Source organism: Brachyistius frenatus, unplaced genomic scaffold (assembly GCF_029030835.1).
Source record: "Brachyistius frenatus isolate BFR_SWC_R1_liver_20210118 unplaced genomic scaffold, ASM2903083v1 Contig_107, whole genome shotgun sequence".
In the NCBI taxonomy this organism is placed as follows: domain Eukaryota; kingdom Metazoa; phylum Chordata; class Actinopteri; family Embiotocidae; genus Brachyistius; species Brachyistius frenatus.
In genome coordinates, this window is record NW_027210706.1 from 416,155 (window position 1) to 434,096 (window position 17,942).

Here is a 17,942-nt window from a genome sequence, read left to right on the forward strand (position 1 = left end):
CTTTTTTTTTTTTTATTTATAAATTGCTACTGCTGAAAAGTAGGTAGGTAGGTAGGTAGGTAGGTATATACTTTATTAATCCCCGAGGGGAAATTTTTTTCAACAAAAACAAACAACCAACAAACCTCCTCCTTAAAGGTGTGCTGCAAAATTGAAAGCATTCATTGCTTTGAATTAAATAAGAAAGAGAAGAATAATGCAAATAGGGAATTGAAGTAACTGGCTGTAAAGTAGCGTTTTCAGTATGTGCACAGTGATTGTGGAGTTTTTTAGTACGAAATTGACAGTTTTTACTTCACACAAGTCACAGTACATAAAGTACAGACTCATTTTATTAAGGTTTTATTTTGGGGACATTTCTGTCTTCATTTGATACAGAAAGAGAGAGAAACGAGGGAATGAGTTGCAGGGTCTGCCGGGAATCGAACCAGGGACCTGCTGCTCAAAGTATGTCCATCCTATCACTCACTGATTGGGTCGCCCCCACACAGACTCATCATGTCAGCAGATCCAGGATTTATTTCTGGATCCAGCAACACACAACCAGCAGCAGGACACATTCAAATCAGACTTTTCTTCTTCAACGTTTAACGCTCCCTGTGGAGCACTCTGTCGGTCATCCACAATCATCTTCCATCCGCGTTGCCTTTACAAAGGTTGCTTTCTCTTGTTCCTTCAACATGTAGGAATGATTGGCTGTCAAAACAAACCTCATACTTGCGCTCTGTGTCTTAAAAACATAGCAGTGCTTCAGCTTCCTGCCAGTTCACGAATGTGTTACTCACTGGCTGTTCTGAACATTATGTGCTTTGCTGAGAAAAATCCTTTGTGAACAGGAAGTGATGGATTGTATATTTCTGTGTTGTTGACGCGGGAAGAATCATGACGTTCACAGGTCCTGACAAAACACAACATCTGGAAAGCCAAAGAAGAGTGTGACACACAGCTATACAACTCGAACGATGTCAATATTACACACACACTAATCAAGCCCATCAGAACACTGATTATTTATGTCTTTAATCAGCTGTCAGTCAAACCGGTTAGACTGACGGCTGATCTCGGGAATGTTACCGAGTAAATATCACAATCATGTCAGCCAAGTGTTTGTTACCTCATAAGGGTTGAAAGGTGTGTAACAATACTAACGAATAACTTGTATAGTAAATTCAGTCTTTATAACAATAAAGACCAGTTAATGTAACATCAGCTTCTCATTGCATTTTAAGTGTGTTTTTCATTACCGATACAGGGGAAAAAAATGCATTAATATGTCTGTAATCACTTCCTGCAACTTGATGGAATGTATCAATAGAGTTTGTCATAAAATTGGACTAAATTGTGCACCTGATTAATGTGGATATAGATGTTAGGGTGGATATTCCTCCTAAGAATCCTGTAGGTTTCTCCTCCAGAGGCTGAATATCTTTACATGCTTTATTTGCAGGTTGGACTTTTCTGTAAATAAAAGTTGTTTTTGCATGTTTCTGTCTTCATGCCATCTTTTTACAACATGAGGGAGAAGCTTGTGACAATTGTTTTCGATTTTTCTTTTCTTTTTTTCCATAAATGGGTATTATTTGACTCTTGTGTATTTTGCATTTTGAAAGATGTGTTTATGTGTGAGTGCAACCTCCAGACTCAGCCAACATTGTGAATATTTAATTAGATCACTATAAACCCTAAGCTGCATTGCGGCAACCCTTTGGCACCGGGGTTATGTTGTAAAAATACCATCCAATCACTTCCTCTTCTGTTTATATGTGAACATGTTACTAGAGGTTTCTTTAACGGGGACATATTTAAAAGGTACAAACCGTTTCAGACGAGAAGAGGGAATGTAGCATTTTTCTTTTGCCATGGACTATAGGGGTTCAGACGTGACAAATTCTCACAGTTTACCGGTAACAAGCACAGATACCAATGAATTTCTCGTCATTATTGAGACAACGTTTTGATTATTATTCACAACAAGATGTGATTTGTCTTCTGGCATGCAGCATCTTGGCTTTTGTTTGACTGCAGTGAGTCCGGCTTCAAAATAAACCGGTACCTAAATGATTGGATGTCGTTTTTTTTTTTTTTTTTTTTTTACTGTATTACTTTTATCATGGATATGACGGAGTGTGATGACTGGTTATCTTGACTTGAGTAAAGGTTACTGATGCTCCGTATTCATAATTATGAGCAATCCCATAAATAATTGCATGTATTTCTTTTGCGTCAAAGCTCAGCCTGACATTAAGTTAACAGTAAACTTGTCTTTGTGTGTTCATATCTGGAATAGTGCTCATCTTCCTTTAAACAGTCTTCTGTGTCTTATCAGCAGGCAGGGCTCCTTCACAAGTTTAGAAAGCATGAATGCTATAAGTCAGTCTAGGTTTGTAAAATGCATGAAAATGTTTGTTCAGTAAACATACAACCATAATGTGGCCAGTATATACAATTTTAGGGATATCTTTCACAAACTTCATTACTTGATATCATCTAGAGTGACAATCAACCAAAATTAATCAGGAAACACTTCACCTTGCAAAAATATTGAATTTTCTTAATGAAGGCCTGGTAAACTTGAATGGAGGTCTGGTTACATCTCTGCCTCCATGAGGAAAGAGACAGAAAGAGAATAAAGTTGTATTAATCACACCAGTAAATAACTAGACCCTTTTTCAGGCTGCCAGTGGCCCACTAGTGGCTGAACATGAACACTGCAGCTAGTGTGGAACCCACAGACTGAATGGAGAGTCCGCACTCCCAACATTATCCTGTCAGAGAGTAGCGGTTCGTCTACGGAAATGGATGTGTAATAGTAACTGTGAGTCTGATTAATTAAAGATAAAGCGGTTAACAACGCGGGGACTGTTCCCGTCTCGAACAACTGAACACAAAGGACAACAATACACAACAAACCGCAGCGCTCCAGACTGAGTGGAGCCAGCAACTTGTGAGACGTCCCAGAGCCGCAGCACGACCACCGTAAGACTTCCCACTTCAAACATTGAAATGTAAATATATATATATATATATATATATATATATATGTATACGTAAAAGTGAGCACGTTTATTTTTTATTTTTACAAGTTTAGCTGCTCGTGTATTATTTGACATTTTCTCCGTGATAATGTGGCCGTAACTGTCAAAGATGGGGAGAAAAGTTTGTTGACTCGGAAACACACTGACCCACATGCGCCAGAAAAAAAACAATGAATATGTGGAGAAACAAATAAAATAAAATAAGCTATCGAATGTCATACTTTTGGAGCAAAATATAAAACGATGGTTTTACTTTGTGTTCATGCAGTGTGGTTCAGGGGATACGCGATTAAATCTCCCCTCGCTGTTAGCGCCGGAGCGAGCACTAGTTTGTCAGCACGGCGGAGTGATCTCGCTGCACGCCGCCTCTCCCAGTCGACTTATCTCCGGGACCCGGAGGACATGTCTCTGGGAGACGGAGGGAAGCAGCGGTGGGAAGCGAGACGAATCTGGACAACAAAGTAGGAAGTCGAGCCCCAAATGTTATCAAGAAAAAACAAATCCTCGGCGAGGCTCGGGTGCGTTGTTGACAGGTCTGTGACTTCACGGATGTTTGACGCTTTGAACGGAAAGTTGAAGTCCATCAGCGGTGCGCTGGGCTAGCGGCTAGCTTAGCTTAGCTTCAGTTGGGAGAAGTTCAAAAAGTTTGCGGAATGGAGGAAGGAGGAGGACGGGCGAAGTAACACATGTTAACCGACGGGAGGGACGCGACGACGGCTCATCAGGCTGGGTTTTTGAGTATGAAACATTATCCCGAGACGTTGGCCTCTAAAAGTAGATGTTGATGGACGTTACGAGGTGTCCGACCAGAACTTGTTCTGGTAAAGATAGCTCGGCTCGTTAGCACACTCCACGTTAGCCTGCTACGTACCAAAGTTAGCTAATGCCTCTCAATTAATTCATGATCACATGACCGTGTTTATATTTATGTTAAAGTTAGGTGAGAGCGGCATCTGGAGTTATTTTTACTACTGTTTGGGGAGTTGTGTAACATTAGATGCGTCTTTCTAAATCTCGTTACTCTCTTTCTGTGTGTGTGTGTGTGTGTGTGTGTGTGTGTGTGTGTGTGTGTGGAGGGGGGGTGCTTACTTCTCACTGAACTGTTTTTCCATATTGTCTTTTACTTGCACGTAAACTTGTCAAGTATTTTAGACAGATTCCACACAGTAAAGAAATGCAGTAGTTTTTTTTTTTTTTTTTTTTCTTTCGGTGTTCCAGTTTTTCCAGATTTTAAATGACGGTTCAAGTCAATTCAGTAGTTGAACTCTGAGGAGAAGAGTCCAAACTGTGATGAGCTCCTAATGCGGGATAATCCATCAGCGATTACGGGATGATCTCTATTATTTATCACCTCCAATCGGTTTCTCTTCCGATTTGAACGGAGTGGTTTGGGCCTTGAACGGAGCTCAAGAGGTGTATTGATTCCTTTCGTAAATCCTATATTATGATTTCTTGACATGTTATCGTTTGGAAACTTAAACAAAATGGCCCTCTTTTGGTCATGTCATTTCAATGTGTCAAAATAAAGAGGACTGCATTGTCCCATATACAGAATGGAGGTCATCTTCAGTGGAGTAAATTTCTATCACGTGTGCAGAAGTTCTTGATCGTTTTTGTGGGAATACAAATCTTCTTTGAAATGATGTAGTTAGGAATCGATCAGCAATCGGTGGTTTCAGTTCTGCTCCCATTTAGTTTTCAAAATGTGGCATTATAAAATGTGCATTTGGTCAAGACTGATTTGATTTCCAGCCTTTGATGGTGAAAACTAAATGAGTTATCAGAATGAACTGTTTTCAGGTTGTAAAGATGATCCGATTCATCTGAAGGGTTATTATTTAGATGCAATTAACACATTTTGTTTTGTGTGCTTTAGGTCTCCAGTCAAAGAAGTTAGGTTAAGAAGTGTTCAAATGACATGTTTGTGCTTGTTTGAGGCAGGTTGAATGTTGCGCTTGGCAATATTGTGTCCATATCAAAATATGAGACTAGATATTGTTTTAGATTTTAAATATTGTGATCTGTGTTCTCTTTTTCTGGTTTTAAAGAATGTGTTTCAGTAACATGGTCATTTTAATCGTGGTCGTTATATCCACATTACTGATGACGATGATTTATTTTAAAATCTCATTCTGTAAATATGTTGTGAAGGCATCAGAAATCATCCCTACAATGCTGTTGCAATATTAATTTAGATTTATGTGGTCAAAAATATTTATTTGGTTGTATCCATACTGTCCAGTAGTAACTGGATATGTCCTTAAATTGTAAATCTGTTACTTGTCTTTGCGAAGTCAACAATGAAGTGATTAAACCCTCCTTGTCGAGTGTAAACGAGGCCGGCTTGATCCAAATCTGATCAGCCTACGTTGAAACGACTGCTTTAACATTGCCTGTTGGAGCACCAGAAAAAGCCACAACATTTACAGGCTGCAAATTGTCGTTAATGCCTAAATGTCGTACTTTTAAGAGGTTTCCCTCCACTTTAATGTGCGTGTAGAACAATGAGCAGCGGCGCTGGGTGCAGCGCTGTTGGACAGCTGTGTGCTGGAAGGGAGGGATCGGGCAGAGATGGGATGAGGGAGGAAGCAGCTCTTTGTGGTTATATCCTTTCTGACCAGGCCAGTTTCACAAGCCCCCAAACAGCTGCTTCTGCTGCTACATGCTCCGTGTTTGACCCTCTGCTTACTTTTGCCTTTGCGATATGGATTGAAGTGTCATTTATCACGGCGTGGTTTGTTTCCCCAAGTGTAGTAGTACGTCAGGAACACATTCAAACACGCAGTATCCAGACATTAGTTGTAAACAGCAGTTTGTTGGGGACGTCGTTAGACATCTGATGCAATACTGCATTAATGATTATGATCAAGCATAAGCATTTATTCATTTTTTGGGTGAGTGCAGTGCAGAACTATAATAACATTATTGATAAAAGCGGAACTTAATTATTTAAAGGAGATGCTACTATCTCTGCTGGCAACCTCACTTTTGTATTTTTTTGCTTTTTGTAAAGTGTGCGCTCACTCAAACAGGATGTCGGTTTGTTGTTTCAGCTCACACATAAGTGTCATTTTACCCACTTGCAACATACTTAAAAAATGTCCCCCGAACATACAAATATATCAAACAGTTTATATACAATGCTTCTTTTCCCTGACTCGCCCCAGTTTCTTGATGGAAAATAGTTTGTACCAATCAATCACAGTTTAACTGACCATTTAAAGATGTTACCCGTTTTAATATTTTGAGATTAAGAACCTCCTTTCCATTTATTTTCCTCAATTTGTTTGGCTGTAAGTGTGACTGTCACAGTTATCTTTTCGTTTGCATGACATTCTGCAGAAAACACCTACCAGATAATTGAGTCATCAAGTTTCAGCAAGCCTGAGGCTTTTTTATGGAAATGATGTGTCAGATCAAAAAGAGGACAGAGGCGCTTTTGACTATTGTGTTGATTGAGAATAGTACTTGTCGCATGCCTTTCTGATATTAAGACTATTTATTGGCAGATTTTAAGAAAATCTTTTAATTGTGATATTATTTACAAATGTTAGGAAAGACTCGCTTATTAAACTAGTTACACGTAATTTAAAACAAATGATTGTGTTCCTGATTTGTACATAAATCTGCTTTCTTTTCTGTTTACAGACGGGTGACGGAGCAAAATACTGACTGCGCTGGTTGAAGTCGGTCTGGAGAGGAGCTGTGTGTTGCTGAGAAATGATCACTTCCCTTTAAGACGTGTGTCGAACTTGCGTGTGAGACTTGCTGCAGCGTGTCGGTTCAGCACAGGTCCTGATTTCAGCTCTAGCAGCCCGCACCCTCTCCACCCACCCCACCCCCCCGTTCCCCCTCCCCTCTCCCGTTCTCCCCCCTCCTCCTCCATCAGTGGTGGTGACCCAAGTCCGGACAGCTTGCTGGAGGGCCCTTCCTGAGCAGCAGCAGCTGCGTCCTGCTTGCTGACTCCCGTCCCTCCCCTGCTTCCTGTCCTTGGTCAGACAAGGCTAAAGCCTCCTCTCCTCTCCTCTCCTCTCCCCTCACCCCACCCCTCATCTCTCGGCCTCTCATACTCATACACACACATACACTTACATTCACACTCTGGAGTGGCTTCTTTTGTTGATCACACACTCACAAACTGTTTTAGGCCAAAACTCTCTTTGAAGATCATCAGCAGGTGGCTTGTAAACACCTTTGGACAGACTGAGTGACCATCCACCACAGAGTTCCTGCTTTTTACCTACACTACAGCCTGCAGAATGACCTCCATGTCCAGTCTCTTCTCCTTCACAAGCCCAGCAGTCAAACGCCTGCTTGGCTGGAAACAGGGAGACGAGGAGGAGAAATGGGCAGAAAAGGCGGTAGATGCGCTGGTGAAAAAGCTGAAGAAGAAGAAAGGCGCTATGGAGGACCTAGAGAAAGCCCTGAGCTGTCCCGGACAGCCCAGCAAGTGTGTTACCATTCCAAGATCACTGGACGGCCGGCTGCAGGTTTCCCACCGGAAAGGTCTTCCTCACGTTATCTACTGCAGAGTGTGGCGCTGGCCGGACCTCCAGTCCCACCATGAGCTCAAACCCCTGGAGGTGTGCGAGTACCCGTTTGGTTCCAAACAGAAGGAGGTCTGCATCAACCCATATCACTACAAGCGAGTGGAGAGCCCTGGTAGGTACCTGTGCCGTCTTCAAACAGCGTAGTCAAATAATGGCTTGAATGCATCTTCACTTTTGATACGGGAAGATTTGACACACTCTCTCAACGATTAAATTTTTTTTATTTGAATTAACATCTTGTGGGAATGTAAACAGATCTTTTGGCAGAAATGGGATAAAAATTTCATGATAATGTTAAAATTAAAACTACCACCACTGCAACAAAATTTAGAAACAAATCAATGTCAGCAGACTTAATCTTGCATTTTTAGAGTGTGATAATTAGTCCCTTCCCATCTTGTACACTTGTGTATATCAATCACAGCCCATTTTGTGTATCAATTTTTATCTTCAATAAATGTTCCAAAACTGCATGGTTAATCAAAAGTATCTAATTCCTTCCGAGTCGTCACGTAGACGTATTTTCTTAGTTGCTTTATTCTTAACAGTTACAAAGGAAAAAGTAAGGCATGATGGGAACATGCTAATGTTTTGGGGGTGAGTGGAGGGACCAAAACCATGCTCCCCGGTGATTTAGTGGTTAACAGTTGGTTTTTTTTATGATGTTGATGTGAGTCCTATAATCCGAGCCGCACCTTCATCACGGCAAAAGTAAAAGAGCCATGTGTGCATGAGCAGAACTAGTGTATGTTTTAATGTACAGCACATAATGAAGAATAGAGCAAATGAACGGACACCACCACCAGTAACACCACCACACCACCACCAGTAACACCGCTGTGCCAGAAACCTAAAATGAGACAAGACTCATTTTCATTCATTCTTTTATCATCTTTTTTTTTTTAATGTGGGCTATTTACCTCCATAGAATTTTTCATTTACATGTTTTGCAGCAGTGTATTTTCATCCAGTGGAGGAATCGTTGCGTTTGTATTTCATATTGATCACTGTCACATTTCACATGTAGCTTTGACTTACAAATGTATATTGCCCTCATTTTGTGGAAGATATCGAGATATATATTGTATATCACCATTCAGCCAAAATATATTGGGAGAAGACTTTTGTTCCGTTTTGCTGGACACTACTAGTCACACTGAGCACTAGTCACCGATTGTTTCGCCACCAGAGAAGCTAAGAACATTATTGCGAACAGGGTTTCCAGACTGTAAATGGTCTGTACTTGTATAGCACTTCATCACCTTCTGGTCTCAAAGCGTTTTCCCATTCACCCACTAATGAGACAGATCACCATGCAGGGTGCTGCCATCAGGAGAACATTCACACACACCAATGGCTCACCATCAGGAGAACATTCACACACACCAATGGCTCACCATCAGGAGAACATTCACACACACCAATGGCTCACCATCAAGAGAACATTCACACACACCAATGGCTCACCATCAAGAGAACATTCACATACACCAATGGCTCACCATCAGGAGAACATTCACACACCAATGGCTCACCATCAAGAGAACATTCACACACCAATGGCTCACCATCAGGAGAACATTCACACACACCAATGGCTCACCATCAGGAGAACATTCACACACACCAATGGCTCACCATCAGGAGAACATTCACACATACCAATGGCTCACCATCAGGAGAACATTCACACATACCAATGGCTCACCATCAGGAGAACATTCACACATACCAATGGCTCACCATCAGGAGAACATTCACACATACCAATGGCTCACCATCAGGAGAACATTCACACATACCAATGGCTCACCATCAAGAGAACATTCACACATACCAATGGCTCACCATCAAGAGAACATTCACACACACCAATGGCTCACCATCAGGAGAACATTCACACATACCAATGGCTCACCATCAAGAGAACATTCACACATACCAACGGCTCACCATCAAGAGAACATTCACACACACCAATGGCTCACCATCAGGAGAACATTCACACATACCAATGGCTCACCATCAAGAGAACATTCACACACACCAATGGCTCACCATCAAGAGAACATTCACACACACCAATGGCTCACCATCAAGAGAACACACACACCAACGGCTCACCATCAGGAGAACATTCACACACACCAATGGCTCACCATCAAGAGAACATTCACACACCAATGGCTCACCATCAAGAGAACATTCACACACATCAATGGCTCACCATCAAGAGAACATTCACACACACCAATGGCTCACCATCAAGAGAACACACACACACCAATGGCTCACCATCAAGAGAACATTCACACACCAATGGCTCACCATCAGGAGAACATTCACACACACCAATGGTACACCATCGGGCGCAACTTAGGGTTCAGTGTCTTGCTGAAGGACACTTAGGCGTGTTGACAGGCGGCGCTGGGGATCGAACCACCAACCTTCCGATTAGTGTGCAACCTGCTCTACCGACTGAGCCACAGCTTCCCTAACATGACTAATGACTGTAATCATAGCAAAGAAGACTGAAGCTGTTAGCGGTCGTCTGGAGGAACCAGATTATCCTTGATTGACCCTGATACTGATTTTTGAGATTGTTTTAGGACAGCACTACAATGATCCCTTCATATCCACGTAGGGAGCAGGTCCTCCTTCACGGGACATGCCATGTTTCTACAGTAGCCTAAAAGGGACAAACCAAACACTGGCTCCAGAGAGGGCTTGTTTACATTTTCCACAGACACTGCAGATTCTCTTTCATGCTTTGAAGGAGAAGAAGAGGCCGTTCAGATATCTGCAATATATCTTTTTTAAATGGAAATATAAACAGTCACGGCACACTTGTTGCCACTCGCACTACTTTTTAACATTTGCTTCTTAATGTTAAAAAAAATTATTTAAAATGTGTTTTGTAAGCGACAGTCTTTGAATTTGTAACTGGGAAAACAAGGATCGGTGTTTTCTGACTTGCGAATACAAGACGGATGAAACCAATGCGAAGCTGTGCACATCCCTTTGAGCTCTGAGTAAACTGTAGAGCTGGTAAACAAATCCACAAAGGTCAGGAGGCTGTCATCACACGGGCCTGTTCTACCCGCCCCCTCCATTTCACAGAAAATCAATATCACTAGCTCGAGGAGTCTTATTAGATTATATGCCTCAGGCACTCCAGATGGGGTGTGGCATCAGAGAGCCGCTTACTAAATGCATAAACCACTCAGACTAAACTTCCAGCACTTTCTCATCACTACTACTCCTCCCCTCCCTCTCTCTCTCTCTCTCTCTCTCTCTCTCTCTCTCTCTCTCTCTTTCTGTGTCTCCTACACTGCATCACATACACTCATGGATGACCCTGAGGGGACAGCCTGCTTTGGGATTGCCAGCTCTGTATTGACCAATGTGAAGATGTGGATCACATGTTGGTCAGGAGAGACGGCACGTCGTATCATTCAAAGCAAAGCCAAACGGGTAGTTTTGGGGGGTTAGCCTTGGAGACAGGACTTTTAAAGTCAGCCGGTGAAAATCAAGGCCAGGGAAACACACTATCCTTTTGGCAAATGTGGAGATAAAAATAAATATGAAGGGCCTTTGTGGCTGTATATCTACCAAGGTCTAAAGTAGCTTTTGAGGAATGTGTGATTGCTGGAGTTTGGCAGCAGTTTGTGTTTAATGTTACACATCAAGTCTCAGATTGGAGTTATATGAAGTCATTTCAAATTGGTGGATAGTAAAGTTTCCATTGTAGTTTGATTAACAGTAACATGTCTCTGCTGTCTACTGTCAGGAATACCATCATGCTGAAAGGATACAGTAATGCCCACAGTGACATGGCCATAAAACCATTCAAGTGTTTGTATGTATTAGAGCATATTATCAGTCATTTGCAATTAGTTGTTCAAGAGTTTAAGTCATTTATCGAGTACGAATGTCAACTTTTCTGTTTCCTGCTGTCGGTTTCTCTGATTCTTGTGTAATCTTCTGTGTTTCCATGGTAATGGGGGGGATACATTATTAAGAAGGAAAAGCCAAACTTCAATCAGATTCTCTGGTCAATGGCATATGGTAAACATGGGCTTCTTATTGATTGATGAGTATGTATGTGTGTTTGCTGAATTTTGGATTTTCAACTCATTGTCCTCCCTCCCTGTTTGGTTCCACCTTCCAGTGCTCCCTCCTGTCCTGGTACCGCGGCACAGCGAGTTCAACCCTCAGCACAGCTTGCTGGTACAGTTTCGCAACCTCACTCACAACGAGCCACACATGCCCCTGAACGCCACCTTTCCAGAGTCCTTCCAACAGCCACACAGTGGAGGCGGTGGAGGAGGAGGAGGAGGAGGAGGCGGCGGCGGCTCCTTTCCCATTTCTCCCAACTCTCCATATCCTTCTTCTCCAGCTAGCAGTGGTACTTATCCCAACTCTCCTGCCAGCTCGGGGCCCTCCAGTCCATTCCAGCTACCAGGTACACCAAACGCCCTCACGTACCTGACCCTGGGAAACATGCCAAACTATTGTGTTCTCTTAACTGTAGCTGGTCTCTGCTGATTTCTTTTTAAAGTGGCATAATGTAAGGGAAAAATGTTATTTGCAGTTAAGTGACGCAAAACTTGAGCCAAAGTTAAGGTGAATGAAGTTTGAGTTTTTCATCATGACCAACACTCTCAGTCCAGGGACATTTTTTTAATATTCAAAATATTATACAGTTACATCTTTATCCTTTCCTAATAGTTTTAAACCCATTCATGATGAACTCTAAACAGTACTCTTAACAGGTCAAATTATTATATTCATCCAAATCAAGCTACGCTACTAAATAAGAACAAAGGAATTGCTAACTCGGCAGTGTGCAGCAGAGCCAGGGCTGCTGGCTGCTGTCAAGCCACCAACTCAGTGGGCCATGCAGCTTTTCTGCCTCATTGTTACTGACTGAGGACACGACGGATACATCTAACATGACAAAACATCACTCAGCCGAGACCATACTTTCAGTCATTTTCAGTAGTCTCTGTATATTGTAGAAATATCATTGGCTGTTTGAATTATACTTGTGTTTGAGAGTGTGTGTGTGTGTGTGTGTGTGTGTGTGTGTGTGTGTGTGTGTGTGTGTGTGTGTGTGTGTGTGTGTGTGTGTGTGTGTTGACTAGTGCTCTATTCTGCTCCAGTCCAGATCTGCTGACACATCCGGTGGCTGCAGGCAGTCAGGCTTTTTAATAGCATTTTAGGATTTCAGGATTTTGAGTTTATTTGTTCTGTAAAGCCTCGGTCATCATTGTCTCCACGAGCACGCATCATAATCTGTGAAACATCCAAGTAGATGTTTTCTGCATTGTTTTTTCCCCCTGTATGCCTCAGTAAGGGCTCGAAAAGGCTCATATTGCATTTCTGTTGGGAATGGGTTAGCATGTGGCTTAGCAAGTGAGGGATACGTGTAATCTGACACCATTTCCGGGGTACAGATCCTGTGATGATTGTTGGAGTCTAGGGAGACTTTGTGTGTGTGTGTGTGTGTGTGTGTGTGTGTGTGTGTGTGTGTGTGTGTGTGTGCGTGCGTGCGTGCGTGCGTGCGCGTGCGTGCGTGACCATTTGCCAGCAGCAGCAACTGGTCTCATCCTCACTAACTGCTCTCTTAATGTCTCAGCTGACACCCCACCCCCGGCCTACATGCCCCCTGATGAGCAGCTGGGCCAGGAGAGCCAGTCCATGGAAACAAGCAGCAGCGTGGTGCCGCCGAACATGGCCAGAGGAGGTGAGGAGCGCGAACAGTTAGAGCAACGGCAGCACTGCACCCAAAAATGAAACAAAACAAAAAAATAACAATACAGGGAACCCACCAGTCAAAGGTTGAAACTTTAACCAGAAAGTCCACTCTGAAGGCTGCATGATTTGACTACAATGGAAAGTAACAGCAGTGGTTGTGTCTTCACCTTTGCATATAACTAAATACAGGATATTCCAGATAGGCCTGAACAGCTTTCTTTGCTGAAATGACTCATTTTTTGCTCTTTTCTGGGCTTGTGCTACCAAATTATACCCAATGAATTAAAATATTACAGGCCATTTGGGCCTGTAATAAACAAACATTGAATTTAGGATTTAACTTTGCGCCAAACCTTCTACAGACGGGTATTTCTCCTCCAAACGCCAAGATGGATCAGAGCCTCTCTCGCTCTCTCTCTCGCTTAAAGTACTTAAAGTAATGTAACAAGTCATTGTTGTCGGCAGGTAGGACAACATTATTTTCTCTTCACCTGTCTCTCCTGTGCTGTGTGAGTTGGGGGCGGAGCCCTTCATGAAACAGATCAAGGAAGAGAAACTAATGCAACTGTCTTTGACAACAAATCATATTAGAGACTCTGCACACTGAGCTGAAATGAAACGAGTACACAGAAGAGAGGTAAATAACAAAGTTACACCTTTGTTTGCTCCAACGCTGCTGTTTCTTCTATCCGTTTAAATTAAAATACTCCATTTCAAATTAAAAGCCCTTAAGCTTTTCATACGCAGTCCAGCCTGTGCTAGGTTTTGATGGAGGCTTGTGTTGTGTAGGTGGGTGGCGTTTCCCAATGGTTTGAGGAAACACTGCCTTTAGTTCAGAATATTGAGTCTTTAAGGTGTTTCTTATGCATCATGCAGGTGAAAAGTAAATTCAAAGTTACATGCTCACCAAATTCATAAAAATTTGCAAAGCCGTCTAGACTTGTTTGATGTCTTGGTAGCTCTGCAAGGAAAAAAAAGTAATCTTGCCGGATGGTTTTTTTCTTTAAGGGTTTCTGTATATTTTGTATTTGTATGGTATCTGAGGACTGTGATGGAGTTCAGTGCACTTTGCAGTTCCTGTGATTTAACAAAATTACAAAATCGAGGTCAAGATGAAAATAAATGTAAATTGTCAATCTTAGGCAGATAATCATTCACAGAAATCAGCATGATTTTATATTTCAATGCTGGAAGCATTGAGGAGCTGGTTAAAATGAATTTCTGTAATGTAAACTAGTCGACCAGTCTGTTTTCTCTCCAGACTGCGTCCATGTATCTGGTTTGATATGTGAATGACTGGGAGTGTATTGTTGATTACAACCCTGTGAGGTAAATTTGCACTGTATGAAATACTTTTTCCATAATAAGTTCAGTGAAGTTCATCCACTTAAACATTTTTACTTAATGAGTCCAGTACAGTTTTGCTTTAACTGCTCACAGTCCCATGGTGTCTCAATAGATTTAAAAAAAAAAAAAAAATCAAACAAACAAAACAGTTCTTAATATGATGCATCTTAATGTCCTGAGCAAATAAATGGTCTGTACTTGTATCTCAAAGCGCTTTAACATAGTTTTCCCATTCAGCCATTAATGAGACAGATCACCATGCAAGGTGCTGCCATTAGGAGCAACTTAGGGTTCAGTGTCTTGCTCAAGGACACTTAGGCATGTGGACAGGAGGAGCTGGGGATCGAACCACCAACCTTCCGATTAGTGTTCAACCCACTCTACCGCCTGAGCCACAGCCTCCCATAAGACACCCATTTTAATCTGACCTGTTGTTCTCAGATGTACAACCGGTGGAGTACGAGGAGCCGAGCCACTGGTGCTCCATCGTCTACTATGAACTTAACAATCGTGTAGGAGAGGCTTACCACGCCTCGTCAACCAGTGTGCTTGTGGACGGCTTCACCGACCCTTCAAACAACAAAAACCGCTTTTGCCTCGGGCTGCTGTCCAACGTCAACCGCAACTCTACAATCGAGAACACCCGCAGACACATTGGCAAAGGTAAACCCAGCAGCCACGTACCACGGCAGAAGAGAATAAGAAAGCACACATTTTGTTCTTGTGGGGAATTGTGATTCAAATATTCTTACAATCAGTTTTCTGTCTGTGTTTACCAGGAGTGCACCTGTACTACGTGGGAGGGGAGGTGTACGCCGAGTGCCTCAGTGACACCAGCATTTTTGTCCAGAGTCGTAACTGTAATTACCATCATGGCTTCCACCCCACCACCGTTTGCAAGATCCCCAGCGGATGCAGCCTCAAGATTTTTAACAACCAGGAGTTTGCTCAGCTTCTGGCTCAATCGGTCAACCACGGCTTTGAGGCCGTCTATGAGCTCACTAAGATGTGTACCATTAGGATGAGCTTTGTCAAGGTGAGGAGAATCTTAACACTTAAAAAAAAAAAAATGTAATTTAAAAAAATGTGGAATATCTTTTTTAATGACTGCCAACATCATTTATCATAGTCATCCTTTTACAATTTGCTCTACCTCTCCTCAGGGCTGGGGAGCTGAGTATCACCGACAGGATGTCACCAGCACCCCCTGCTGGATCGAGGTGCACCTGCATGGGCCCCTCCAGTGGCTGGACAAGGTGCTAACACAGATGGGTTCGCCTCTCAACCCGATCTCCTCTGTGTCCTAATAATGGACCTCTGGGAGCTTGGAAGAGCCTTTTCCTTTTTCTTTTTTTTTCTTTTTTTGTTGTTGTTGTTGTTGTTGTTCTTTTTTAAAAAAATGTTCTCCCCCTCAATGATTTATAATTTAAAGCAGTCTTAATGGCTGAACTGTTTACACTTACTTTGGGAAGGGATATTGAACTCTGGCTGGAAAATCAACAGCAGCCGCAGCCAGAATCCAGTTGAAACAATGCAACGTTGCAAGAGGCGAAAGAGGAGCGCCCAAGTAGCAGGAACAACATGGACACTACTGCTTGACAATGCTACAATGTGCAAAATTTGAGGGCTCCATTGTCAAGCTTGAATCTGTCAAATGTTAATTTTTGCATCAAGTTTATTGTTTTTGACAATTTTTTTTTCTTTTTTTCTCTGTGTAGTTTTTAATTAAGCAGAACTGTTTCACCGCTCTGCTTTGTCAGACAGACAATTGGAATTTTATGGAACACTTTTCTTACATCGTTGTCTCAATGTCAGATATTTACAATTAAGATATAGACACAATTATGTTTACCATTAGAATCAGATATAATAAATGCTTTTCTTTTTATAGTCTCTACTGCTAGAAATGAACACTGAGCTACTGCCTTTTAAGAAAGTTATGTATGCCAACCTGATAGTTTTTGATATGGGAGATCAATCACTGAACAAGTTTAACATGCCATAAGATAACAACATTGTGAATGTTACATCTATTGCAATAGAAGTAGTCATTTATGATATAATCAGAAAATGGACACCATCATTATTGATTCTTGTTTGTTCTCTCGAGTTCAAGTAAGAGTGACTGTATTTTCCATACTCACTGTATTAACAATATTGTGCACTCATGGATTTTGTGGAGGCATATTAAGTTTTGGCGTGGGTACCAAGGCATTATGTTGATAGATAATTTACTTCATTAGCTCAATGAAATAAACAGGTTATTTGGTAACAAAGGTTGCTGATTTTTCTGTGTTTCTGTTTGCCTCCTCACATTTTAGTAATGTTTGACAAGATTAAACATGATCTATCAACAGATGGTCCAGTGTTACAACAATAATACCAGGCAGGCATGCTGATGTAAACATAGTGGTTTATTCTGTTAATGAAAAAGTGATGATCAACGCATCACCCAGTTTTTTCCACTAAACCTATACACTTATAATTGTACTTGTTTGATTAGATTAAAAAAAAGTTGTTAAACAAGGTAATTAAAACACTGTGAACACAGATTTAGAAATGCACCACAGCAAAGAAACAACTGGGAATTTAAGGACTTGTTGAGTGCATGAAGCCTGCAGCTTATTTCTGTTTGCTGTAAAGCTTTTAGTGTGTAATAAATCTACTATGGCGTACAATAATAACCTTCTTTATGGTATTTAAATACATAAATAATTGACAGCTTGTCAGCACAGTTTTAGCTCATTTTTTGCAAATTAGGTAATATTACGGTGTAGAATTTATTATTTATTTTATTTTTTATTAAACAGGGCTGATTACTTAGTGTTTTGATGTCTGAAAGTCTTATATTGTTGTTTTCAAAATCACTACCGTGCATGAAGTGGGTGTTTTTTTTCTGTCTAATGTTTCGTTGGGTTGCTTTAAATCAGTGTTTTGAAACATCCAAGCTAAACATGAATTTCTCTAAATCTGAAATGCATGTTTCAGAGGTTCTCCTGAGTCTCGGATTAACAGCCAGAGAACCAGCCAGGCGGCTTCCTATTGGTCCACGTTGGTATTTACCGTAAATCCCCGTGAAGGTGTGCCACGTAATACACATTATCACGATGGATTTACAAACACTGCTCAGAAAATGGGAGATTTAACGCTAACATTAGATCTCGGTTAAAATGTGAGACTTCGTCTCGTGTCGAGCTGCGTTTCATACGAGCTGCCCGTCGTGAACCCGGTGGTGTCGGTAATGCATGAA

At 41.7% G+C, this 17,942-nt stretch overlaps 1 protein-coding gene across 2 annotated transcripts; it reads left to right on the top strand.

Moving 5' to 3' along the window:
- The first annotated feature begins 2,748 nt into the window (after nt 1-2,748).
- smad5 (SMAD family member 5) lies at nt 2,749-16,972 on the top strand. 2 transcript variants are annotated; one of them, XM_069712166.1, is made up of 7 exons: nt 2,749-2,976; nt 6,684-7,697; nt 11,757-12,050; nt 13,227-13,334; nt 15,134-15,355; nt 15,472-15,728; nt 15,856-16,972. In XM_069712166.1, the coding sequence occupies exons 2-7, from the start codon at nt 7,295-7,297 to the stop codon at nt 15,997-15,999; spliced, it is 1,428 nt and encodes a 475-aa protein (XP_069568267.1). In that variant the 5' UTR covers nt 2,749-2,976; nt 6,684-7,294; the 3' UTR covers nt 16,000-16,972. The 2 variants fall into 2 exon arrangements, with proteins under 2 accessions (XP_069568267.1, XP_069568266.1); XM_069712165.1 differs by lacking the exon at nt 2,749-2,976 and adding an exon at nt 3,432-3,568.
- Nucleotides 16,973-17,942: the final 970 nt, after the last annotated feature.

What these genes read in the sequence shown, in the direction of transcription:
- smad5 (XM_069712166.1), top strand. Translation starts at nt 7,295, where the DNA reads ATGACCTCCATGTCCAGTCTCTTCTCCTTCACAAGCCCAGCAGTCAAA. An exon ending in CAAGCGAGTGGAGAGCCCTG is followed by an intron (nt 7,698 to 11,756) that starts GTAGGTACCTGT and finishes TCCACCTTCCAG; the next exon opens with TGCTCCCTCCTGTCCTGGTA. An exon ending in CCGCAGACACATTGGCAAAG is followed by an intron (nt 15,356 to 15,471) that starts GTAAACCCAGCA and finishes TGTGTTTACCAG; the next exon opens with GAGTGCACCTGTACTACGTG.